Source organism: Lacerta agilis, chromosome 16, assembly GCF_009819535.1.
Source record: "Lacerta agilis isolate rLacAgi1 chromosome 16, rLacAgi1.pri, whole genome shotgun sequence".
NCBI lineage: Eukaryota > Metazoa > Chordata > Lepidosauria > Squamata > Lacertidae > Lacerta > Lacerta agilis.
This window is the reverse complement of record NC_046327.1, coordinates 34,878,438-34,905,358: the sequence shown is the minus strand read 5'-3', so window position 1 is coordinate 34,905,358 and position 26,921 is coordinate 34,878,438. Positions and strand designations below refer to the sequence as shown.

At 45.1% G+C, this 26,921-nt stretch overlaps 1 protein-coding gene across 1 annotated transcript in view; it reads left to right on the top strand.

Annotated features, from left to right (window-relative positions):
• Positions 1 to 17,939, top strand: part of SLC38A5 (solute carrier family 38 member 5) — a 43,269-nt gene extending 25,330 nt beyond the window's left edge. The window contains exons 9-16 of the mRNA XM_033173417.1: positions 1,694 to 1,752; positions 1,960 to 2,106; positions 4,609 to 4,688; positions 5,511 to 5,611; positions 13,840 to 13,964; positions 14,659 to 14,803; positions 15,431 to 15,534; positions 16,274 to 17,939. Of these exons, the coding sequence (XP_033029308.1) occupies positions 1,694 to 1,752; positions 1,960 to 2,106; positions 4,609 to 4,688; positions 5,511 to 5,611; positions 13,840 to 13,964; positions 14,659 to 14,803; positions 15,431 to 15,534; positions 16,274 to 16,378 (866 nt within the window). The 3' untranslated portion in view covers positions 16,379 to 17,939. The remainder of the gene's footprint in view (positions 1 to 1,693; positions 1,753 to 1,959; positions 2,107 to 4,608; positions 4,689 to 5,510; positions 5,612 to 13,839; positions 13,965 to 14,658; positions 14,804 to 15,430; positions 15,535 to 16,273) is intronic.
• Positions 17,940 to 26,921: the final 8,982 nt, after the last annotated feature.

Sequence of the window (26,921 nt, the reverse complement as noted above, 5' to 3'; positions counted from 1 at the left end):
GGATCTTTGCACCCTGATGGTGCATATGCTAAAGACAGCCCTGTGTGTGTGTGAGTGTGTGTATGTCACTGCAGTGAACATTTCCTTCCTTCTTCCCTGAGAGTTGAAGGCAATGTTGTGTGTTGTTTGTGTCTCTCCCGCCCTCTGCTGGAGGGAATCAGCTTTGGCATCATATGAGCAGCATCCTGTTCTCACACTGTCCCATCAAACCTGCTACTTTCTCCGGCGACTTACTTCTCCCTGTATGCTTGCATGCCCATGGGAAATGTTACGGGCGAAGAAGAATCTGTATGTCCTTGCAGGGGGTTGGGCCAGTCTTAAGAAATTTATTTTATGTAAATAAATAGGTGTCAAAGTTTGCTTCTAGAGTAAGTTGCCACTTTCCTCTGTGTTGCCAGAATGTTCCTGGAATGAAGATAGGGTGGTCCGTAGCCACTATTAAGAGGGTCCTTTCACAGACAGCAGTAAAACAACACACACGCACCCTTTCCTGGTCATGTAATTAATATTTTTTAAGGAAGCCACTGTCTCTACTGCAAGCAGGCCTCTGCCCATGTGAATCACGGCAGTCCCTTCCAGTCAACCTATTTATGGAGCATTCATTCTGGTTTGTTGGCACAAAGTTTGCGGAGAGGTTAGACAGCACTAGCTTTTCATGTAAAACTTGGTTTTGATTTAAAAGAAAACAAAATAAAAAATTCCTTCCAGTAGCACCTTAGAGACCAACTAAGTTTGTTCTTGGTATGAGCTTTCGTGTGCATGCACACTTCAGATACGAAATCTCATACCAAGAACAAACTTAGTTGGTCTCTAAGGTGCTAGTAGAAGGAATTTTTTATTTTATTTTGTTTTGACTATGGCAGACCAACACGGCTACCTACCTGTAATTGGTTCTGATTTGTTTGCGTGGAAGTTACGCGAGGGTGTGTTGGGCATTTTCCTGTCACTTTTCCTTATTGCGAAAAAAGTATCACTTCTTTTAGGGGAAGCATCTGTTCACCTTCAGTTGTGCAACCTGAATTTGTTGGTGCACGATTGAACCCTGTCACAAAATAGTGGTGTTCTGGAAGCACCCAGTAAATATGTTCACCCTATCCCCCTAAATTCCCCTCTGTATGGCGGCCCAAATGTGCTTCCTAGTCCAGCAAAACTGCAGAAATTTTAATTTCAAGTATTCCCCCCCAGCCCTAACCATGTTTGTTTGTGATCAGGGCTCTTGTGCCTTTTAGCAGAATGATAGGGGGAGAGGTCCAACAGGTGTTGTTTGTGTTGGCATAGACCAGGAATCAGCAACCTTTTTCAGCCGTGGGCCGGTCCACCGTCGCTCAGACCATGTGGTGGGCCAGACTATATTTTGGAAAAAAATATGAACGAATTCCTATGCCCCACAAATAACCCAGAGGTGCATTTTAAATAAAAGGACACATTCTACTTATGTAAAAACACACTGATTCCCGGACCGTCCGTGGGCCGGATTGAGAAGGCGATTGGGCCGGATCCGGCACCCAGGCCTTAGGTTGCCTACCCCTGGCATGAAGATAACATGGTGAGCAAGAAATGACATTGTTTACAAGCAGGTTGAAAAGAACTGAACAGGGGACCTGTTCCAATCCTTTTTTATCATTTACTATATGTGGAAGCTTGATGTGCTCTCTCTCTCTCTCTCTCTCTCTTTCCCTCCTTCTCCTCACAGGTTATCTTGGTTATACCAGTGGACTCTCCCTCACCTGTATGTGTTTCTTCCTCATCTCGGTGAGTTGACGGGAATTTTCAGAAGCGTGGTCTTCTCCCACCTGGACAATTGTATTTTCTTTATAAACTGCCAGGTATAATAGGAAATGGGTATCCAGGGCTCCTAGTACTTAACGCATAAATGAATTTTGGGGCAGCTTCTCCCTCCACTCCTTGCTCCTTTTCCAAGCTTGGTATTCAACATCAGTTTTCATTCCTGCCATAAAGGTAATCTACAAGAAATTTGAGATTCCCTGCCCCCTCAATGGGACGCACTCTGAAAAGCCCCCCGTCTACTATAATGGGAACAATGGCACTTTGGGGTCTGATGATGATGATGTCTGTGCTGCTGAAGTCTTCACTGTCAACTCCCAGGTTAGTAGGAGGGATCCTGAAAACTTCTGGGGGGCGTGGAGTGGCTTAAAAGTGGCTGCAAGGCATAGAGAAACTGCATCAAATGAAGAGCTTAGAAGTGAACTTGTAGATTTTTATGGGAGATCTGATAACCCGTGTGTGTGTGTGTGTGTGTGTGTGTGTATACTTCAGACTTGGGTCTGAAGTAGGGACCCGGGTAGCCCTGTGATCTAAACCACTGAGCTTCTTGGGCTTGCTGATCAGAAGATTGGCAGTTCGAATCCCCACGGCGGGGTGAGCTCCTGTTGCTCTGTCCCAGCTCCTGCCAACCTAGCAGTTCGAAAGCACGCCAGTGCAAGCAGATAAATAGGTACCACTGCGTCTGGAAGGTAAACAGCGTTTCTGTGCACTCTGGTTTCTGTTACGGTGTCCCATTGCGCCAGAAGCGGTTTAGTCATGCTGGCTGCATGACCCGGAAAAGCTGTCTGGGCAAACACCAGCTACCTTAGCCTGAAAGCGAGATGAGCGCTGCAACCCCATAGTCGCCATTGACTGGACTTAATCTGTCCAGGGGTCCTTTACCTTTTACCTTTTACTTCAGAAATACAAGGAAGACATTTAATTTTCCAGTAAGTGAGGAAGAAGAATGCCAAGCAAACTTGAGTAAATACTACTGGCTCACTTGGGCTTCCTATGGACAGAGGACTCCAAAAAGTTTGAGAAATTACGAAGCCAACCCCTGACAAATCTGTTTCCAAAATGTTTATGTAAACATCAGATACCGTAATTCTGGAATGAAGCTAGGATTACTTTTACTCATAAAACATATCAAGGTAGTTTAAACCAGGAATGGGTAACCTTTTCCATGAAGGGCCATTTCTCAGGGGTGGCATACTAGTGGTGGGCAGGACTGGTACAAAAAATGGATGGGGGCCCTCCTTTTCTGCCACCCCCTGGCACTCATTTCCCCCACTCTTCGTTATGTGACCCTAAGGTCACTGGCTGCCTATTCCTGGTATGAACCTACTGAACTGGGACCTGCTTTATTTTCCCTGCATAATTGACTGTGCAGTTTAAAAAAAGACAGTCTGTAAGTATAAACTTCAGGAACAGGTTTCATATTTAGGGGCGAACTTCTCAGATAATATCAGAACAGCCTTTGCTATAATTAATTCTCGTAATGCTATAATAGTGAAGAAGCCACTGTGAAGTTCATGGATGCAGATGAAGCATTTGATGCGCTAGAATGGTAATTTATCTTCTCACTTTTAGAAAGATTCAATCTGCAGTGATTGCCATGAATTCTGATATACCAGTTGTGAAGCAAAGGATGGCCAAACTCTAGTATAATGCCCCAGTGTCAAAACTGTACTATAATGGTAAGGCACAGGAAGGGAAAGAGCACAGAAAAATGTATAAATATACACCTTCCATTTTGGAAATTTAAACATGGCATTGACGTCAATGTTTGCCATCGCTTTTCAGTTTTGCCAGTAGCTTACCGAATTTGTAGCTCCTGTTTTCTTTGCCCCAATATGTTTATTATTAATAACAGTAGTAGTAGTAGTAGTAGTGGTAGTAGTAGTATTAATAAGAAGAAGTAATAGATCCCAAGGACTGCAAAAAGATCAAACTTATCCATCCTTAAAGAAATCAGCCCTGAATGCTCACTGGAAGGACAGATCCTGAAGTTGAGGCTCCAGTACTTTGGCCACCTCATGAGAAGAGAAGACTCCCTAGAAAAGACCCTGATGTTGGGAAAGATGGAGGGCACAAGGAGAAGGGGACGACAAAGGATGAGATGGTTGGACAGTGTTCTCGAAGCGACTAGCATGAGTTTGGCCAAACTGTGGGAGGCAGTGGAAGATAGGTGTGCCTGGTGTGCTCTGGTCCATGGGGTCACGAAGAGTCGGACACGACTGAACAACAACAATAGATCCCAAAAACAATTTAATTCATTTTAGTGTTGTTTAATAGCAGGGGTAGGAACCTCCACCTTCTAGACCAAATACGGCCCATCAGGCCTCTGATTCCAGTCCAATTGGCTTCTGCAAGTCACATCCTTGCCAGTATAGAAGCCAGTCAGAATGGCAAAGCAAGGATAGCGTGCTTTGTGTTGCTTACCTGACAGCCAGTTGGGCAGGCATAGTAGAAGTTTGTGTTGCTGTTCCATCAGCCCAATCAGCTGCCAATTCCAAGCTGCATGTGAGAAAGGGAGCCCTGTTTGCACTGCATTGTATGGAGGTAAATGGGTGAGTGTGAATGGGTGAGCCAAAGTCCAATGCACAGAGCTTAACAAAGTGCTTGAGAGCCAGCTAGTTGGTGGGTGCTTAGAAACTGCAGTGCAAGAGTCTTTGCAGCTCCAGTAGCACCAAGCCCTGTGCATTGAAACTGCTGTTGGAGTAAGATGCACTCTGCCCCCCCCCCCACGCAAAAAACGCAGAAAGGATATGCTGGAAGTCCTGGGTTTCAGATGTGGCAAGTGGAGCAGAGAATTGATTTATACTCCTTCTCCTTTCACAGACGGCCTACGCCATCCCCATCCTGGCATTTGCCTTTGTCTGCCATCCAGAGGTTCTGCCCATTTACACTGAGCTGCGCAGGTGCGTAAACTGCAGGCATGGTAGAAGGTTAAAAGAGGGGAAGCCTGTTCTTTTTCAACGCTCTAAAAAGGGGTAAGGAAGAAGAGGGGAGAGTGCTATGGTTGACCCCTCCCTAAAGATAGGAGGAAGTGCAAAAGATCCCCCCCCCCGCCAAAAGAAAAAGAAACATTGCACAGAAACTCTCTAAATGTAAGAAGAATCTGGCTTCCGGATCATGCCGGTGGGATAGTCCAGTATCCTGTGGCCAGCCAAATACTGTGGAGAAGAAGCCCACAAGCAGGGCATGAGCCCAACAGCACCCTCACCACTTGTTTCCTGCAATAAGTTCCCCCAAATTACAGAGGTCTCTTCTAACTGTATAACGGGGAAAGCGGGGGGCTGGAATAGGAGGAGCACATCACAGGGGAGCAAGGACAGCTTTCTTGAACCCGGGATGCTGCCTGGGTTCCCACCCAGCCGGATTCCCACCCAGCCATCATAAAACATCACCACACCCACTTGGAATCCAGCCAGTCGTCATCCCCAGGTCACATGAGTGGTAGGCACCCTTCTCTTTGGGAGATGAGAGGTTGCCCCCAGAGGCCTCTGGGATATCCTCTCAGGCCTTGGAGGGGGAACCTGTTGTGTTTGCATGCTGCATTTTGACTGGTGCTTCGAGACCAGCACTGACTGAGGGTTTCCATCTTGAATGGCATAGACCTCAAATCCCCATTGGCTAGCAAGGGCTCGGGAGCCAGAAATCCTAGGTTCTGTTTCCCCAGACCATTCTTTTCAGAGTATAGGTTATAAACAGTAGATGTGAACTCTCTGTGCCTTGCCTAGGGCCTCCAAACGTCGGATGCAGAACGTAGCAAATGTCTCCATCCTCGCCATGTTTGTCATGTACCTGCTGACCGCCATTTTTGGCTACCTCACTTTCTACGGTAAGGAACGACCTCCCTCAGTAGGTAATAATGGGGGGCAAACCATTTAATTATCTTTCATGCACAGGAACAGAGAAGCGAACAGGGCCGTCCCTCCTATGAGGTAGCAGTAGCATCAGACTTCAAAGGTCATGAAACAGTTGGCAACACTTGGTTAGTTGCAGGTGGCGACCATTTCAGGCACATTCAATTGAAGTGCAGTTGCTGATACACAGGTCCTTTTGGACCTGAAAGAGTATGGAATGGGGGGTGGGGCCTGTATTTAATTTACTATTGCTGTATAGTGTACGCAGAATAAGTTCCCTACTCAACGGTACAGTCATGATAGGATGCACTTCTAGAATGTTATATTGGATACAAAAAAAATTGAGTTGTACAACTGGTTGGTGCTTCCTGCACTTGCATGTTGTTGTTTTTTTGTGTGCAAACCAAGTTGAAAGAAAAAGTGTACGCGTTCTTTTTTTTTTTTTAGCATGCAAGCAACTGTCTTTAAAAAAAATCCTAAGGGAATGTGTGCATATCCTGTTTGGTTCAGCTTCTGTCATGCTGGGGGCAAGGCAGATGGGAAGCGATCTTTAGGTAGCACAAAAAGTAGAGTCTTTTATTGGCTCAGAGCAAGCCTAACATGAAAACTTTGGTCTAGGAGTATCACATGATGTGCACTCCCCCCACCCCCCCGGTAAGATGCTTCCTGGCCGAACTGGCTCATACTGAGTTTGACCATTGGTCTATCTGGTTCAGCATTGTTTACAATCAGGGGTGGCCAACCTTTTTATGCCAGGGGACACACTTGGAATTTCGAGAAAGTGTCATGAGCGTCAGTCACAAAATGGCTGCCATGTGGACATAGTGTATATATCACAAAATGGCTGCTGTGGGGTGTGCATGACACAAAATGGCTGCCACGGGTGTGACATAAAGGCTTCAGGGTTGGAGAGGCTGAGCAGGAAGAGTGAACTGTCAGTCACAGTGGATTTTTGAGGGGATATTTGTGGAGACCTGTTGTGGGTTCCATAGGAGATGCTGGTGGGCACATTGGCAACCGTGGGCACCATGTTGGAAATCTCTGGTCTCACTTCCGGTTTGGTGCCGGTCAATGGCGGACGGGGGTCTGACGGCTCCGTCCTCCGATGGGCTATAGGGACTACCCTGCCTGCGCCAGGGGTCCCTTAAAGCCACGGGAAGAGCGTCCCGTGGACTGCTGGCTTCGTGGGTCCCAGACGTGCCGTCTCCGCTCCTGATCGACCCTCGTAAGGGGGAAAATCAGGCGAGCGAAGTACCGGCACGGGACTGAAGAAGCGACTGCTTTCGGAGGATCAAAGCAGCGATCCCGCCAGACTCGAGCACCCGGCACTTCCGACATAGAAACTTCCAAAGAAACTCTGTAAGTAAAAGTTTTGGACTGTTTGACAAGTTTGGAGAACACTGCTTGCAGAGGAAATTTTAAAAGGAAGCCTGTTCCCTTTGTACTGTTTGCGCGAGCTTGGTAGCGCTAAAAGATCAAAGCCGCGACTAACGGGAAAGTTTTGCGAACTCTGCCAAACTTTTTAAAAGTTGATTAAAAGTTGCTTAAAGGATGTTTAAAGACTTAAAAACAGTTGATATGGCAAAAGAAGACGCCCCTCACCCTCTGGATTAGGATTCCGGGTCAGTAGCGGGCTGCAATATATTGTTGCCATTTTTTCTTTGTTGGTGTTTCAGTGACTGTTTACCAGTGGAGACATTTTGACTTCTTTGTAACCAGATACAAGCTACTTTACCGATTTTGGTGGTAACACTGCAAGTCAGAAACTGTTACTGACTTGGGCTACGTGAAAATAAATACTTCTTGGCTTTAAGGAACTTACATCTTGGAAAATTTAAACTCTTTGCCTAAAAGTTGGATTTCTGGGACTGGTGTGGGCTCCTGGCTCAGCAGGCTCTTTGTTCTCAGAACTGAGCTGCTGGCCACCTGGTGTTTACTTTTGGGACTGTTGGTCTTCTGCTGTGAATGTCTGAGATTGTTACCACAGCAACTGGAGTGACCTTGAGATTACAATTGCAGAGCCCACAGGAGATGGACACTAGATCAAAAACAGCTGGTTCTAGCTCTGCACAAAAAAGAGGCTCTGTCTCCCTAACTCTCCAGGAACAAATGGAGAAATTGGTTGCCAGTGTGGCAGAAATAGCAGCAGGATTGAACAGTGTTACCGAAGGGTTGAAGCAAACACAAGAATCAGTTGCATTAGGAAATACAACAGTGAACTCTGCAATAGAAAAATTACAAGCTGATATAAAAGCTGATATTAAAAACTCTACGCAGACCCTGGAAAAATCAATTGGGCAAATTGAGGAGAACGTAAAGAAGAACAGAGAAGAAATTAATAGAATTGGGCAGGAGGTGACCATTTTGAAAAAGGACTCCGAGGAAATTAAAGTGGTCAAAGAAAAAATAAAAAAGGTGGAGGAAAAATTGGACAATTTAGATTTGGAGCAAATAGAGAATATTGGAACACGACAGAGAACTGTTGAAGAGTCTCTTGCTTTTCTGCAACTACATCAGAGAGAGGGTAACATCCGTCTAAGGGGTCTTCCAGAATTGGAAGGGGAAGACCTAAAAGCTTACATTGTGAAGCAATTTTCAGTATATTGGGAGCTAGAAGAGGTTAACGTCTCAGCGCGCATAGTGAAGGCCTTCAGATTTGGACCAAGAGGTTCCAGAGGAAAGAAAAGCAATAAAACAGTCAGCGACTGTTTGATTGTGCTACATGATCGACACGATAGGGACTTTTTTCTGGACTTGCATTACAGAAACAACCTGGTGGTAGAGCAGAATAAAGTAATTTTTTATAAGGATATCCCCAGATTTTTCCTGGACAAAAGAGTTCCTTACAACGACTTGGTGACTGAGCTTAGAAGAAGAAAAATCCCCTTCAGTTGGGAATTTCCAGAAGGCCTGGCATTTACGTTCGAAGGGAAAAAGATAAGAATAAGGTCCTTGGCGGAAAAGCAAAAGTTTTTGGACAAGCATCTGGAACAATTTAAAGGTACTCCACTCGATCCAGCACAACTTTATAGGTTTCCAGCTGAATTTCCACCACCGCCGGGACTACCAGGTCTACCAGGACCAAGCCAGGATCCAGAGAAAGACAAGAAAGGAGAAGCAACTGGAGGAGAAGAATAAAGAAAGGAAAATGGCGCTCAAGTTAATGACATGGAATGTCCGGGGATTGAATCAGAGACCAAAGAGACGCAGAGTGTTTTACAGCATAGAAAAGAAGAATTTGGATATAATATGTTTACAGGAAACCCACATAGCCCGACGTCATAGAAGATTATTACAGAACAAAAAATTAGGCCAAGAGTTTATATCATCGGACAAGGTCAAGAAGAGAGGAGTAGTGATATATGCAAAGGAGAAATATAGCCCAAGACAGCTTTTTAAAGATGAAGAAGGGAGATACATCGCAATTGAAATTAATATACAAGGCGAAAAAAATTTGATTCTGGGACTTTATGCACCAAATGATGGAAAGTCAATTTTTTATAAGAAAATACATGATCTGCTGTTGGACTATTTGGATTACAAATTAGTTTGCCTTGGAGACTTTAATGGTGCAGTTTCCACATTAATGGACAGATCTCAAAGAACTAAATTAACGAATGATGGGAAACTCCCAAAGACTTTTTTCGAAATGGTGGATAATTTGAATTTGGTGGACTCTTGGAGATTAAAAAACCCTACAGATACAGAGGCAACTTATTTTAGTGAATCTCAGCAGTCATGGTCGAGGATAGATTACATTTGGATTTCGAATGAATTGGCTCCAAAAATACAAAAGGCAGAAATTGGTCCTAAAACGCTTTCAGACCATAATCCGGTACAGTTAAATTTAAAAATGATTTCCAAGGATTCTTTTAGATGGAGAATGGATGACGCTTTGATGAGAGACACCAAGCTAGTAGAAAGAGCGGCGAAAAAGATGAAAGAATACTTTCAGATAAATTGGAGTTCCGAAGTGGAGAAAAGAACTGCCTGGGATGCAAGTAAAGCTGTAATGAGAGGATTCCTCATTAGTGAAAAAGCAAAAAAGAAGAGACAACAAAATGCAGAAATGGAGAGATTGTTGAAATTAATCAAAGAAAAGGAAAAAGAATTAAGAGGACATCCCAGATGTGTTAAAATTCAAAAAGAAATCAAATACTTGCAATCCCAATATGCCAATATAACGAATCAGGATATTGAATGGAAAGTGAAAATGATGAAACAAAAAACATTTGAATCGGCTAATAAGTGTGGAAAACTACTAGCTTGGCAATTGAAGAAAAGACAAAAGGCAAATGTCATCAATAATCTGGTAGTAAATGGAAAAAATGTGGAGAAACCGGAGGAAATCAGATGGTGTTTTCAAAGATTCTACAAGCAACTGTACAAGGAGGAGAAGATAGATGAAGCAGAAATAGACCGATTTCTGGAAAAGAACGGATTGCAAAAAGTCCCAGAGGAAAAATTAGTTACTCTCAACCACCCAATATCGACACAGGAGATAGAAGATGCAATAAACAACATGCAATCAGGGAAGGCTCCAGGACCGGATGGATTAACAGCAAAATATTATAAGACATTGAAAGATTGGCTATCGCAGCCGTTAAGAGAAATTTGCAACAAAATATTAGAAGGAGACAGGGCACCAGAGACGTGGAAAGAAGCCTTTATCACACTGATTCCAAAACCAGATACTGATAAGACTCAAATGAAAAACTACCGTCCAATATCCCTTTTGAATGTGGATTATAAAATTTTTGCAAATGTTTTGGCTACAAGGTTGAAAAGAGTGTTGAAAGATTATATACATAGAGACCAAGCAGGTTTCTTGCCAGGAAGACAAATTAGTAATAATACGAGAATTATTGTGGACATTTTAGAAAAACTGGAGAGAGACATAAACACAGATGCGGCACTACTATTTGTTGATGCAGAGAAAGCATTTGATAAAGTATCCTGGACATTTATGAAAAAGAATCTGGAAAGGATGGGAGTTGGAGAAAAATTCTTGAATGGCATTAAGGCCATCTATTCAGAACAAAGAGCTAAAGTAATAGTAAACAGTGTGATATCGGAGGAGTTTGAAGTTGAAAAGGGAACAAGACAAGGGTGCCCTATCTCCCCTTTACTTTTTATTACGGTCCTGGAAGTCCTCCTAAATATGATACGAAAGGACAAACAGATAAAAGGAATTCGTGTGGGAGAGAAAGAATACAAACTACGCGCCTTTGCAGACGATCTGATGTTATCCCTGCAGGAACCGGAAAGCAGTGTCCCCAGAGCCTTGGAAATAATTGAACAATTTGGACTTGTAGCTGGTTTCAAATTAAATAAGCAGAAAACCAAAGTTTTAGGAAAAAAATTGAGTGCAGAACAAATTCAAAGAATACAGGAAGGCACTGGCCTCAATTTTGTTAAAACAGTAAAATATCTAGGTATCAATCTCACAACCAAGAATCTGAACCTGTACAAGGACAATTACGAAAAACTGTGGACGGAAATAAAGAAAGACATGGAGATATGGACAAGATTGAAACTGTCGTTAATGGGAAGAATAGCTGTGATAAAAATGAATGTCCTACCAAGGATGCTGTTTTTATTCCAAGCCATACCAATTTTGGATAAACTGGATTGCTTTAAGAAATGGCAAAAGGACTTATCAAAGTTTATATGGCAGGGCAAAAAGCCAAGAATCAAGTTTAAGATCCTAACAGACTCTAAAGAGAGAGGAGGCTTTGCCCTGCCGGACTTAAGACTTTACTTTGAAGCAGCGGCCTTTTGCTGGCTAAAGGATTGGTTCAAACTAGAGAACGTTGATGTGTTGGACTTGGAAGGACATGATAATATGTTTGGTTGGCATGCATACCTTTGGTATGACAAGGTTAAGATCCACAGAACTTTTAAGTCTCATATAGTTAGAAAATCCTTGTACCAGGTCTGGACTAGATATAAAGACTTGTTAGAGAGAAAGACCCCTAGATGGATCTCTCCAGTGGAGGCCAAAGCCTATAAGAGACCGAACATGTCTGCAAACTGGTTAAGATATATGGACATATTGCAGCAGGAAGGGGACTCTTTTAAGCTAAAAAGCTACGATCAGGTGAAAAGTCAGGTCCCTGACTGGCTGCACTATTATCAGGTATATGAAACATTTAAAATAGACAAAAAAGTTGGTTTTCAAGTAGAAAAATCAAAACTGGAAACAGAACTGATAGAATCGAACTTTAAGAACCTTTCCAAAATGTATAATCTTTTGCTAGAGTGGCATACGAAAGATGAATTGGTTAAATCGTCAATGATAGATTGGGCGAAAGATGTAGGACATAATATTATGATGGATGACTGGGAGAGATTGTGGCAGAAAGGTATCAAATTCACTGCTTGTCATAGTTTAAGAGAAAACATAATGAAAATGGTTTACAGATGGTATTTGACACCAGTTAAGATAGCTAAGATGAATACCAAAATGTCAGATGTATGTTGGAAATGTAAACATGCGAAAGGTACCTTTTTTCATATGTGGTGGTTGTGCCCAGCGGTAAATGCTTTCTGGGATAAGATTTATAACGAACTTAAGAAGGTAATGAAAGTTACCTTTTGTAAGAAACCAGAGGCATTCCTTCTGAGCATAACCAATGAAGAGATACCCAGTCAGGATAGAGTGTTTTTTATGTATGCCACAACAGCAGCTAGAATCTTATTGGCAAGAACATGGAAAGGTGAAGAGATACCAACGGTGGAAGAATGGCAGATGAAGATGATGGAGTATATGGAACTCGCAGAACTGACCGCCGGAATCCGGGACCAGAGGGAGGAGAAGGTGTCACAGGACTGGAAGAAATTTAAAGACTATTTAGTCAAATCAGTAAAATTGAATATTTGAGCAGAATTAAATAGAAGATCGGCTTTAGCAGGTTTATGTTAGATAAAATTGTTAGGAAGATATTTTTGTGTGAAAGATTTATTTGTTAGAAAATAAGTTAAGATTTGGTGTTTAAGTTAAGATTTATATGCGATTAGGTATATGATTAAGTAAAGTTAAGCACATTAAAAATTGGGCAAATGTGAATAGAATAAGATACAAAGCTACCTAGAAGATATATATGATTTTGAAGACAGTGGAGGGAATGGGGGAAGTCCCCAAAAACAGAGAAGATAGTACCAAGAAAAGTAAGAGGATAAGTGTTAGTTTAAAGGTTTGTATATGTTTCTTTTTATTGTAATTGTTTGATTGTGTTTATGTATTGTGTTTTTGTATTGTTAATGTTGGTGTTTATGCTATGTTTTTCTTTTGTTCTAATAGAAAATAATAAAATCTTATTTTTTTTAAAAAAAAAAGGAAATCTCTGGTCTCCCCTTATTGGCAACAGTTTGGCAGGGTTTCAGACAAGTCTTTACCAGCCCTACCTAAAGTTGATGCGGATTGAACCTGGGACATAATAATAATAATAATAATAATAATAATAATAATAATAATAATAATAATAATAATAATAATAATAATAATAATAATTTATTTATACCCCGCCCATCTGGCTGGGCCTCCCCAGCCACTCTGGGCGGCTTCCAACACAATATTAAAATACAATAATTCATCAGACATTAAAAGCTTCCCTAAACAGGACTGCCTTAAGATGTCTTCTAAAAGTCAGGTAGTTGTTGTTCTCTTTGACATCTGGTGGGAGGGTATTCCACAGGGCGGGTGCCACTACCGAGAAGGCCCTCTGTCTGGTTCCCTGTAGCTCAGCTTCTCGCAGTGAGGGGACCGCCAGAAGGCCCTCGGCGCTGCACCTCAGTGTCCGGGTAGATTAATGGGGGTGGAGACGCTCCTTCAGATATACTGGACTGAGGCCGTTTAGGGCTTTAAAGGTCAGCACCAACACTTTGAATTGTGCTCGGAAACATACTGGGAGCCAACTTTCTGCATAAAAAGCACATGCCCTCTCCCTCTCGCTGTGCTGCATCTCTTCCTTTCCTGGCCAAAGATTGATGGTAGAACAAAGCCCGAATCTACACCCTGATGTCACTCCTGTCAAGATCCTTTGCCAGCTTGAGAACTAATGCCAACGTGGCATCCTAAAGTACCCTTTTAAGGACCTTTCTGATGTACCTGTCATAAGCCCTCCCCTCTGGCCCCAGACCCCATTGTTTCACATCCTCCACCTCTCGGACTGATGAGTATATCTCTTCTCCTTTCTGGCAGAGAGTGTTGAAGCAGAGATGCTGCACACTTATATCAAAGTTGATGCCATGGACAAGCTCATCCTCTCTGTGCGGTTGGCTGTGCTGCTGGCTGTGACACTCACGGTGCCTGTGGTTCTGTTCCCGGTAAGAGACTGCTTTTTTCATCCCCTGTTGCAGCATCAAATGCCTTTCCTCCCCAAACCACCTGCAGTTAGTTTCTCTGATCTGCCTCCCTTCCTCTCTCGCTGCCATCCCAACTCAGTGTCAGAAGCGGGACCCGCATTCTGAGGTCAGGGAGGAGGCAACTGAACTACCAAGTCCCACCAACTCCAGCTGGTCGGAGCTGATGGGACTTGTCATTCAGCAACATCCGGTGGGGGGGGGGGGAGAAGATTTCAAACATCTGATTTAGGCACTGGCTTAAACCAGGCTTTCCCTGAGAGGTGATCCAGCTATGTCGAACTGCTGATCTGATCTGTTGCTCGATTGATGCATTCTGTATTTGTTTTATCAACGTAATTTAATTGTTGAATTGTTGTTTGCTACCATGATGTGTATCTAGGCATTGACAGCACAGGGATTTCTTTGCAAATAAATGTGAGCAGCTATTAAAGCCCCTGCCTTTGAGCAAAGACAACCCAGTGCCCCATAAAGGCTAACATTGATCCTGGGATAAGGCACTGTAACAGGCTGTTGGTTGTTTTTGCCGTGGCAGAGAGATAAACCTACCACCTTGGAGACTTGCATTTGAACAGCGAGTGACAGAGATCTCTTGCGTATCCCTTAGTGCCTCTTTGCCCAGTGTAGCTCACACTCTTAATCCCACCACCCGCCACAGATCCGCAGGGCCATCCAGCAGTTGCTGTTTCACAAAAAGGATTTCAGCTGGGTCCGCCATGTCATCATTGCCTGCTGCCTCCTCGTCATTGTCAACCTCCTTGTCATCTTCGTGCCAAACATCAAGGACATTTTTGGAGTCATTGGTATGTATGACCTGTGTTAGGAAGGCGTAGCAGAGGGGCTCAGGGCTGGGCTTCACCTTAACATTCATGACGTGATCAGCAACCTCACAAGCAGCTTTTAAAAACTGGGTATTGGGTGCCTGGAGGTGAGCAGGGTTTAGCATGCGGCAGTGAGTTTTAGGGTTTGTGGACCGGGAAACCTCGCATTTGTGTCTAATGATTACCGCTGTGTGTGTGTGGATTGTTGGAGCGGGTGGGGTGGGCGATTTTCTTGAGATCGTGCCGGGGAGGGAAGAGTGTCCTGTTTTGGAGAGTCTCTTAAAGGTTCAACCCTCTGACCTGGAGACTGGAACTCATTCTTTGCTCATTGATGTGGTCTGCTCCCTGAGCTGTTGGACTGGCAAGGTGGCATGGGAAGCCTTTGGCTCCTTGGCATGGGGGGGGGGAGAGAGAGAATGTGCCTTTGAGAGCCCTGGTGCTGCAGAACCTGGTTTAAGGGGCTGCTGTCTGCCAGCCTCTGATTCAGGGATCCTTTGATCACCAACATCAGACCCAGAGTCAGGAAGTGATGCTGTTTTGAATGTATGGCATAGGTGTTAACCTAGGATAGCCACATACCCAATAATATGTTCCCTTTCCCCCCCTCAGGAGCCACGTCTGCCCCCAGCCTCATCTTCATCCTCCCGAGTATCTTCTACATCCGCATCATCCCCAACGAGAAAGAGCCCCTGAGATCCAGATCCAAAATACAGGTACCAGATGCTGGCCGGTGGGTGGAAATGTGAGAGGACCCATTAGAGGGAAGGGAAAGTGTTCAACGTGGTAGGCCAAAGGAAATGGGGGGTGGGAGCTCCATCAAGGATGAGATGACCCCATGGGAGGCCAGGTGAAAGTGTAGCTGTTCAAAGATTTTCTTGGCTGAAAATGCATTTATTTTTATCCTGCTTTTCAGACAGTTCACCTCCATTAAAAGGGGGGGGGGGAGAAGCCCTGTTGACGAGTTTACAAATATATACAAGGGAAAGGAATAGGTAGAGAGGGAGGAGATTCAAGCTAAGATTGAGCTGAGGTGGCAAGAGAATGGCTTAGGGGTTCTAGGCTATGGGAGAAAACCTGTTCACCCATGGAACTTCCAAGCCTAATATGACATGCAGTTGGTCCGCCACACCTTCTAGCTGCCCATAAAAACATCATTATAGCAATTGTCATCAAAATCACAGCTGGTTTTCAGGTCTCTCTGAGACTCCTTAGACACCGTAGTAAGGCATGGTATGTGTGTGGGGGGGGGGGCTTCCCCATATAAAAAAGGTAGAATGGGGCTGAATCCAAGAACTAACATGGCAAGTGGGATACTGTTTTCAAGTAGGGGGACAGCCCCCTCTTTCCCTCCCCCACTTAGAGCATGCAACCCCTCCCTCTCTCCCCACTGAAGCTTGCAAGGTAATTGGAATCGGACGGCGGGTATCATGCCTTCCTCTTTGTCCTTCACAGGCTGCCTGCTTTGCTGCCCTTGGCTTCGTTTTCATGGTGATGAGCCTCAGTTTCATCATTGTTGACTGGGTAACGACAGGGAAGAGCAGCGGAGTGGGGCACTAACCCCCTCCGCCCCGCCCCCCAAAGACACAGTGGTTCTTAACAGGGAGGACCATTTACTGACAGAGACGTGCCATCACCCCCTCCTGTTCATCCTCGCTCATCCTGGAACGGCACCTCCTGTCCATCGCTGTGGGGAAGTGGCGGAAGGCACCCTTTTGTTGTCACGACAGAGTAACCTGGAACGGCACTGGGGGGGGGGGAGCTTCTCTTTGGCCCTTCTGGGCTCTGGGGCCACGAAACAGGTGATCGGAAAGAGGCTGCCCGTTGCCACGGAGCTAGCATAAGCTCTCCTCGTTGGTCGGTTTTGGTGCTATGACAACCCGAGTGACCGTTACATGCTTTCAGCTCCTATGGTAGCAGCACAGAGCTCGCGGCCTTCTTTTCCTCTTTGGCAGCCAGGCTGTGGCCAGCCATTGCTTGCCGCAACAAAACTGCATGGAGTTTTGGGTTTATACTTTTTGTGGGGGACGGGGGTGGGTCCAGGATAATAGCGCACTCTCGCACGCTCTCTGTCTGTCTCAGCATTTCGTCATCATTGCCATTACGGGAGGAAACTCTGGGCATCCCTCTTTTGTCGTTGCAGCATTGGTGCCCGGCTGTCTCCTGTGTTTTGTTTTCAAGCATGCAAACCGGCTCCTGCTCTTTTTGCTGCCATGGGGGCAGAGCCTCCACCTCTGTTCCTCTGCCTGGTACCAACTGTGCCCGCTGTGCCTTAGCCCCAAGTGGAAGTGCCAAAAGCCAACGGTGCCCCTAGTGGACAATCTAATTTATTTGCTAATATTTAATTTGGACCTGGCCCCAGAGTCGTCCGCGACTGGACCTAACGGTCAGGGGTACCTTTACCTTACCAGACCAAAGATTACAGCATAACCACCCTGGTGTCGTCATACCTCGTGTCAGGGTTTCTGTTTCTTTCTGATAGGGCCGAGGTCTGGGGTGTTGAAACTAGGGAGAGTGGGCAGACTGGACTCCTGGGCACCCTCTTCCCAGCTCTTAGGTGGATGTGGTGTTACAGCAGGATGTTTGGAAACAAGGTGTTGAAGGTAGCAGGGGGGAAATGGCTTGGTGGAGTTCCCTCATCTCGTTGCTTAGGAGAAGATCCTTGTGCTGTCCTGTTGCAGAACAATGCTAGATTTGTCCTAAGGCCACCCAGGAGAGATTAATTGTTCTTAATGCTGAAATGCTGCCAGGTTGATTCTCTTTGGAAAACTCCCTGGGCTACGCTATTGACTCGCTATCCTAACATGAGGTTGGGGCTTCTCTCATTTGCCCTTTTCAGAACTCTTGAGGTAGGCCGAGGCAACTTTTCCGCAGCACAATGCATTACAGTTGACACTAATGTACAGCAAGCATGAAAAGGTCCGGCTGATGGACAATTCAAGCAAACCAAGGAGAAAAGTTTACGCTATGGGTACTTCCCTATTAGGCATTTAGTGTGGAACAGCTACACTTTGTTTACGAGCTTTTCGTGGCAAATCTACATGATGGCATCTTCAAATTGTCATCCTCCTGCAATTTTTACCTATGCAACTTCCTTCTGTCTTCTCTCAGACTACAGATTTTTTAAAAAAACGAACGAACAAACAAACAGGATTGTAGGGTAGTCTTTACACTTGCGGATCACCTTAAGCACTATTTTTCCATCTGCTATAAAGATGTCACTGTCCTTTCTGGCCTGTGACATTTTAGCCAGCTGCCAATCTTGTAATTTGCTCCTTCTGCCTATGTTTTTTTTTTAAAAAAAATTAAAATAATTACGCAAAAGCACTTAAATGAAAAGGGTACTTTAGTGTTGTTGGTTTTTTAAAACAAAACAAAACCAGACACCACACACTGCCATTCTCCTTTTCGCATTCAGCGCCGTTTGATTTCTTTGGTGTTGTTTTTAGTTTAGTTTCCCCCCCCTTAATTTTTTAACACTGAAGTGATCTTGCAACGACACTGAATTTTTGCAAAGCACTTTAGCCCATATCTTTTACAGAAATGATTCAAAAATCAATTGGAGGCAACTGCTGTGAGATGCTAATCTCGGGTGAATTTTTGCTCCCTTTTCTGCATGGTTGTGTTAGGTGTAAACAGAACATCGTTGCCTGTGCATGCGCAGAGATTGCCATTTCCTCCCCCTCCAAAGCACAGGAAGCCCATTGCAGTTGTGCATGCAGCTTAAAGAAGAGCAGTGCTTGGTCAGTGTTGGGAACCACCGGCCTGGAAGTACCTTATGATCCTTCCCCATTCAATGCCATTTCTTCCTTTTCCTGCACCCCTTCCCCCAGCCTGCAATCCTTTCTTCATTTTCTCTTTGAACCATGTTGCAAAACAACAGCAGAGAGCTGAACTGCAGCCTGCTAGAGCCCTGATGTATTTTGCCAGTTGGGTCAGAGCAGTCCCTACAAGGTGGCATGGCCGTTCTCAGGCAGTGCTGTTTTAAAAGCAGCAAATTATCAACCATAGCCTTCATTTCTGCCGCTGTGCCAGAGGGGAAGGGGATCGCGCCCTTTGGGTTTTCTGCCCCAAGCACCAAAATGCAGTGGGCTGTATTACACATTGGACGTTTAGCGTCAAGGTGAAATGCAGCAGTAAAATGGAAAGTGGGGTTCCATCCTCTTATGTCGAATTCCCTTTGCCCGTCTGGCAAAGAACCGTGCCAGGGCAATTTTCTAGATCTGGAACCTTCCCCACTTCAGTGTCCTGTCTCTTCTTTCCTTCCGTCTCCAGTTATTTTGTCTTTTCCTCCTCATTTGTCCACCCCTTTTTTACACAGATAAAATCATCCTGGCCTCCGTGCCAGTACCCAAAGATGCTGCCATTACCATGGTGACAACGCTTCCTTTATTTCTCCATATATTAATGTTCCTTTGAGTGGTGTTGTGTGAGTGTTGAACTAGCCGTGGCCGTGCCTTCCTATTGCTCTTGGGTGGCAATCTCTGAAGGCTGGTCACCAGCCACAACTGGTAACCACTTAGAATCATGGACTTGAAAGGGATCTCATAAAATAATCTAGTTCAATGTGATGCAGGAAATCCACTGCTGTGGCACCTCTGATAAGTGACCCTCTTGCATCTCCTTTGAAACCTCTTAAGAAAGGCAAGTCCACTATCTTCCAAGGCAGTGTGGTGTAGTGGTTAAGAGCAGTAGATTCATAATCTGGTGAACGGGGTTCGCGTCTCCGCTCCTCCACATGCAGCTGCTGGGTGACCTTGGGCTAGTCACACTTCTTTGAAGTCTCTCAGCCCCGCTCACCTCACAGAGTATTTGTTGTGGGGGAGGAAGGGAAAGGAGAATGTTAGCCGCTTTGAGACTCCTTCGGGTAGTGATAAAGCGGGATATCAAATCCAAAACTCTTCTTCTCTTCTTCAGTGTGGGACGGCTTGTACAGTCAGGAAAATTCTCTTCTTTTGTTTTTGTAATCTATTTGGTTTGGATGCATGGATGATGGAACTAATTCATGCCTTCCAAATACTTGAAGGTGGCTAGGAGATCACCTTCTATGTACTGCAGAGATGGTGGTCACCATACCTCAGGGATGGCGAACCAGACATTGCTGGACTGCAACTCCCATCACCCCTGATGGTTGCCCTTACTGGCTGGAGTAGTCAAAAAAAAAAAAAAAAAATAATAAATTCCTTCCAGTAGCACCTTAGAGACCAACTAAGTTTGTTCTTGGTATGAGCTTTCGTGTGCATGCTATGGCAGACCAACACGGCTACCTACCTGTAACTGGCAGGAGTAGGTGGGAGTTGGGGACAGATACCCCCATCCCAAGCCTACCACTACATGTTCCCAGGCTTGATTTGAAAATAGTACATGATGATAAATCTCCCCTTGACCATGTTTCCTCAGTCATCAATAATAAGCCATGAGTAACATATATATAAAACCAATGTTTTAGATGCATTAAACTTTATCTGCTTCTTTTACCTGCCTCCATTAACTTAACAGCAATCTTGGGAGCTCAATATTTTCAATTTCTTTCTAGCTTTTCTTCTTCTTTTAATTGGACAGATTGGGAACTGAGATCCTTGGTGGGTTAGTTTAATGGTCTTGACTCATTATCTTTCTTTTATTTTGTAAATCTTATTTATTGATTTTGCACACAAGAAAACCAAGAAAAAAGCAAAACAAAAGAGACCATAAATTATCCATTGATTCCCTGTCCTCCCCTTCCATGTTTTCAATATTTACCTTTAGATGTGGCATGTTTCGCATATACTATTCAATGCATACATTTTAACCTATTTATCTCAATAATTGACGCTGGTGCTCATATTTCAAGTCCTGCTCACGTTTTCATCTCGCTATGATAGTTCTTTAAATGATCAATAAAAGGTCTCCAGTCCTCAAGGAATTTTCCATCATTCTGGTCTCTAATCTTTGCTGTGTTAATCTTGCCAGTTCTGCATACTCCATTGTTTTCAAAAGCCTATCTTCCTTTGTTGGAACCTCTCCTTTCTACCTTTGGACTTTGGGCATACAGTATTCGTGCTGCTGTTGTTATATACGTAAATAAGTTAGCCAATTCTTTTGATGCACCGTTATTTATAATTCCTAAAAGAAAAGCTTTGAGTTTCTTGGGAAACCATCAACTTGAACATCTTTTTAATCTCATTATATATCATTTCTCAATAGTCTTGAGTTGACTCAATTTCATTGGAGTTGTGCACACTCTTAACAGATACCATGACGTGTAATTCCTGCTGCTATAGTTTAGGTAATTTGGGGAGGGGGGACTTTCTAAGAATCATAAGAGTTGCAGAAGACCTTCTCATTCAATCCTCTGCTCAGTGTAGGAAATCCAGAGATCTACCGTATTTTTCGCTCCATAAGCCACACTTTTTTCCTCCTAAAAAGGGGAAGTATCTGTGCGTCTTATGGAGCGAATGGTGGTCCCTGGAGCTGAATTGCCCAGGGGCCAAAAGAGGATCATGCTTTTTATTTTACAAAGAGAAAAGGGGGTGTTGAAAGGACCCCGCTCAGCAGCTGATCAGCAAGAGATCAGGAGAGAAATAAGAGTCCCGGCTCCCTTTCAGCCCCGCCCTCCTTTGTTGAATGTGCTGCAGAGGGAGGTTGTTTGTTTCCCCAGCGACATGTGACTGGCTGATTAGATTATCTGTCTGGAAACTGTAGAAAAGGCTCCCTTTCCTTTAGCAGCTGCAGAAATGTGAGTTAAACCCCATAAAAACGGGGCTTTTCCTCTTTGCTTTTCCCCCTTTGCAAAAGGAGCTTTGCTTTTCCCCCTTTGCAAAAAAGCTGCAAAACTTTTAGCTGATCCTGAAGAAACCAGGGCTTTTCCCTTTGCAAAAAAAGCTGCAAAACTTTTAGCTGATCCTCAAAAAAAAAACCAAAAAAAAAAACACCAGGGCTTTTAGAGGAGGAAAACCAGAAAAATATTTTTTCCCTTGTTTCCTCCTCTAAAAACGAGGTGCGCCCTATGGTCCGGTGCGTCCTATGGAGCGCAAAATACGGTAGAACATCTCTCAACAGATGACTGTCTCTGCTTTAAGGCATCCAGCTAGAGAGCCTGCCTCATTGGTTCCATTGTCAAAGTGCTTTTGCTGCGCTGTGCCTCTCCCAACCATGGCTCCTATGCCTGCTCTTGTGAGCGGCAGAGGTGGCGGCGGCGGAGGGACAAGTGGCCCGAAAGGAGCCCTTTCTTCTCTGCCGGTTTCTGGTGTGGTGAACCGGCTTATACTCGAGTTAATAAGTTTCCCAGTTTTGTGGGGTAAAATTAAGTGCCTCGGCTTATATTCAGGTTGGCTTATACTCGAGTATATAGGTACTTTTATTTGGGACAGTCTTGAGCAAATGGGTGTTCTGGCTAGAGGTTTTCTTCTGAGTTTGCCTTCCAGTTTGTGTTGTTGTCGCTTCCTTTGTGCACAGGTTGCCTCTGTCTACCCAGAGCCCCTCCATATGGGTGTTTTATTGCAGGTGTGTTCTGTTGCATGCTCTTGACACGGTAATGCATTAGTGGTGGGTTTTTCCTGCTTTAGTTTCTTACATGATGCTTGCCCAGTGCGACCACATTTTTGCTACAGATAACCTCTAACGCATCCCTTGTGGTATAAACAGTTGTGGGATTTCAGCAGGAAGTTAAGGGATACTCACTGATTGGAAATGAAGCAGCGCGACCACCCCAAAACTTTCGCAGGTACACACAGCATTGATTCTGTACAACCATAAATAATCATGAATACGCAGTCAAAAGGATGCCTTGGGCCGGGCTAAGTTGTATGTAATGTTCCTATCAAATGACCTCAACATGTGGACCTGTTTAACAGAAACTTGTTACAGTACTTGATCTACTACATGCATGTTTGCTAGTATGTATACTGGGCTTTGAAATTCTGAAACTGTACAGTGTTTGGGAGCTTTGGAAATGCACACTTTGAAATGAAGATTTCCACACAAGTGGTGTCCTCTCCTGAAACCACTCGAGGAGAAGCTACTTGTCCACACAACATAGTCTACCTGATTTCATCTGACATATATTGCGGAACATGTCCTGCAAAAGCCATGCCGCTGCTACTTCTAGGTGCCCAGTGGTGACTTAGAGGCCTCCCGAAACCCATGTCTCTGTTCACCCAAGGAGTGCTTGTATATTTTGCCCTTGGGGTGCTCACCATCCCATTGCTGAGTCCACTGGATGGTCATTTTGAAACACCAGAGGAGAGAAGAAGCATATCACAGTTGTCTAGATCAGTGGTTCTCAACCTGTGTGCCTTGAATGGTGGTCGGGGTGCCATGGGCAACACTAGCCTCCGTCCCTCTTTCCTTCCCTCCCTCTTCTGATGCCCTTTCGTGTCTCTGCCTCCCAAAGGCTTACACAGCTGTTTGTTGCAGCAGCCCTGGCTGCAAGCTCCCCAGGCGAATGGTGCCTCTGGAGCTGGCCAGGGGGTGCTGGTTGCCAGGAGCTAAGGCAACCTTGGAGTAAGCAAGCAAGCAAGTGGGCGAGGGAGCCCAGCCACCCAGTCCACCAGACCTTGCTGTTGGGAATGGACACAGAAATGGGAGGCCTGTCAGGCGGTGGCTGCGCTGGCCTTTCTTGTGCTTGCTGTGTGAAAGGCCTGCATGGGAGCTGAATGCCTGGTGCTGAAGGGAGCCTTTCCACCTTGCAGGCCCGGCAGCACCCGCTGCTGCCTCCCAAGGTAAGGTGCTGGCCTCACGTTCACCTGTTGAGCCACTAAGGCTGGGGACATCCTTTACCCAGGCCCCTGTGGGGCAATGTGAGGAGGCACCTCTCTTTGGGGCAGATGGGGCAGCTCAGAGACCAAGGGCGGTGGCAGTGGCAGTGGCTACCCAGAGGACCCACAAGGAGAGGGGAGAGGAGAGGAGGTTGAGGGAGCACTCCACAAAGGAGGGTGTTTGAAAAAGGGTGAGAAGCTGCCAGCTCTGCAGGCAAGGGGTGACATAACTGGGCTCCTGAGCCCCACAGGGGTGCTGCAGAAAGAATGGAGTTCGTCAAGGGAGCCGTGAACTCAAAAAGGTTGAAAACCTCTGGCTAGGATAGTAGTTGCTGCCTTCTTCCAGATCTAGTTAGACTGGGACCAGAAGCAAGGAGAATGTTATATAGGGCTGAGAGTATCCACCTCTACTGATCCATTTGTACAATCGATGGGATAGGCCTCTCTCACACACTTTACCTGTTCAGATCCCTGCCTTTTTTCCCCTCCCCAGCTTCATACGTATATCTCACTACAAACGCATCTTCCCCACTTGTTTCCAGGTGACCTCTAACTTTCTGTCCTTCCCTCTCTCCCTTCTCCCCGTGTCTGAAAATCTCTGGAAGTTTTTTACGTAGACTCGAGGGCTCTTATTTCTGCTTGGGGGTAGGGGATTTGGATTTAAGGGAGGAGGGAACACAAATTCAAAATGTGAAATGGATGTAAGGACACAGTATTTGTATAATTTTGGAATTCAATAAAGAATGACTGACTTTCCATTGAGGCAGTCTGAATGCTTTTACGTATGTGGTGTTTTTTTATTTTAAATGCTTACATACTGCCTTTTAGTACATGACCTTCCAAAATAGTTTTCCAAACTTTTGTACATGTACGTACATGTAATTTATACATGCACACAAGCATATTCGCTCATACATCCATTGTGAATCAACAAAGGACTCAGGGGGAGAGAGTACATTATTTTTGTGCCATCTTTCATATTTTAATATCAGGGGATTTGTCTTATTTATTTTATTTTTAAATATTTCTGCACTGCTTTTCTAGGCAAATGCCCACCCAAAGTGGTTTACCTCAGTCAAAAGTGCAATTATTTACTTACTTACTTACTTACTTACTTACTTACAGTGTACACCCACCATTACAGAAAACGTATTGAATAGGACCTACCCAGCCTCTATTCAGCAAAAGGAACAAAAATGACTCGGGGGGGGGGGAGGCCAACTGAAACAAGTCTTTTAAGGCCTCCTTCTGCCCCTGATGTGTAGCCCTTGGCCACAGTTCTACTGAGAAGGAGTTCCAAGTCTGTGGGGCCACCATGGAGAAGACCCCCCCCCATGGTCACCCAGCTCATGGATCTAAGGGGATGGCCATCCCAAGAGGACAGCATGGTACAGGTGCAAATGCAGGTGGACACATAAATAGCTCAGACCATTGAGGGCTTCAGAGGTTAAGACCAGCAATCTGAATAGAACGGTGCAGGGGTGGGGCATCTCAGGTGCTCAGGAGTCAAAAGTGCCCCTTGAGACTCTTCCCAGGCCACATCCTTGATAAGCCTGGCTTCATATGATCCTTGAGTGTTTCTCCCTGGCTGCAGATGTGGTGTTGAACTCTAGATCATGCTTCTCAGTTGCCTGGATGAAGGTCAGGTGTGAGTGCCTCTGTTCCCACTCCTAAAAGTTTGTCCAAATGGGTGTGTGTGTGTGTGTGCTATAAATGAACACAGTCTGGGTCACAGCCTTCATCTTTAATAATAATAATAATATTAATAATAATAGTTATTTTTACCCTGCCCATCTGGCTGAGTTTCCCCAGCCATTCTGGGCGACTCCCAATTGAGTGTTAAAAACAATACAGCATTAAATATTAAAAACTTCCCTAAACAGGGCTGCTTTCAGATGTCTTTTAAAAATAGCATAGCTGCTTATTTCCTTGACATCTGATGGGAGGGCGTTCCACAGGGTGGGCACCACCACTACCGAGAAGGCCCTCTGTCTGGTTTCCTGTAACCTCACTTCTTGCAATGAGGGAACCGCCAGAAGGCCCTCTGTCCTGGATCTCAGTGTCTGGGCTGAACAATGGGGGTGGAGACGCTCCTTCAGGTATACCGGACCGAGGTTATTTAGGGCTTTAAAGGTCAGCACCAGCACTGACCTTCCGAATTGTGCTCGGAAACATACTGAGAGCCAATGCGGATCTCTCAGGATCGGTGTTATATGGTCTCAGCGGTCGCTCCCAGTCCCCAATCTAGCTGCCGCATTCTGGATTAGTTGTAGTTTCCGGGTCACCTTCAAAGGTAGCCCCACATAGATCACATTGCAGTAGTCCAAGCGAGAGATAACTAGAGCATGCACCACTCTGGCGAGACAGTCCATGGGCAGATAGGGTCTCAGCCTGCATACCAGATGGAGCTGGTAGACAGCTGCCCTGGACACATAATTGACCTGCGCCTCCATGGACAGCTGTGAGTCCAAGGCTGTGCACCTGGTCCTTCAGGGGCACAGTTACCCCTTTCAGGACCAGGGAGTCCTCCATACCCGCCCGCTCCCTGTCCCCCAAAAATAGTACTTCTGTTTTGTCAGGATTCAACCTCAATCTGTTAGTTGCCATCCATCCTCCAACCGCCTCCAAGCACTCACACAGGACTTTCACTGCCTTCAATAGTTCTGATTTAAAAGAGAGGTAGAGCTGGGTATCATCCGCATATTGATGAACACCAAGCCCAAACCTCCTGATGACCTCTCCCAGCAGTTTCATACAAATATTAAAAAGCATGGGGGAGAGGACGGAACCCTGAGGCACCCCACAAGTGAGCCCAGGGGTCTGAAGACTCATCCCCCAACACCACTTTCTGGACACTGCCCAGGAGAAAGGAGCAGAAACACTGTATAACAGTGCCCCCAACTCCTCTAGACGGTCCAGAAGAATGTTATGGTCAATGGTGTCAAAGGCCGCTGAGAGATCCAGCAGAACTAGGAAACAGCTCTCACCTTTGTCCCTAGCATGCCAGAGATCCTCAACCAAGGCAGTTTCAGTCCCATGATGAGGCCTGAATCCCTATTGGAAGGGATCCAAATGGTCCGCATCCTCCAGGCATGCTTGGAGTTGTTCAGCAACCACCTGCTCAATCATCTTGCCCAAGAATGGAAGATTTGAGACTGTGCTTGGCTTCTTTATTTGTGCATCAGTCTTGCTGGGTAGCTTTGGGCAGTCCCTCCCAAGAGGTTCAGGGAGACCCAGGCCACCTGCAGCTCTTGAGGGCCCTAGCCATAAGGATAATAAAACAGGAAAACAAGGCACTGAAAAAGAGAGAAGGAAATAATTGGATTTTTTAAAAAATTATCATTTAGTAAATGCTTCTCTAGTCT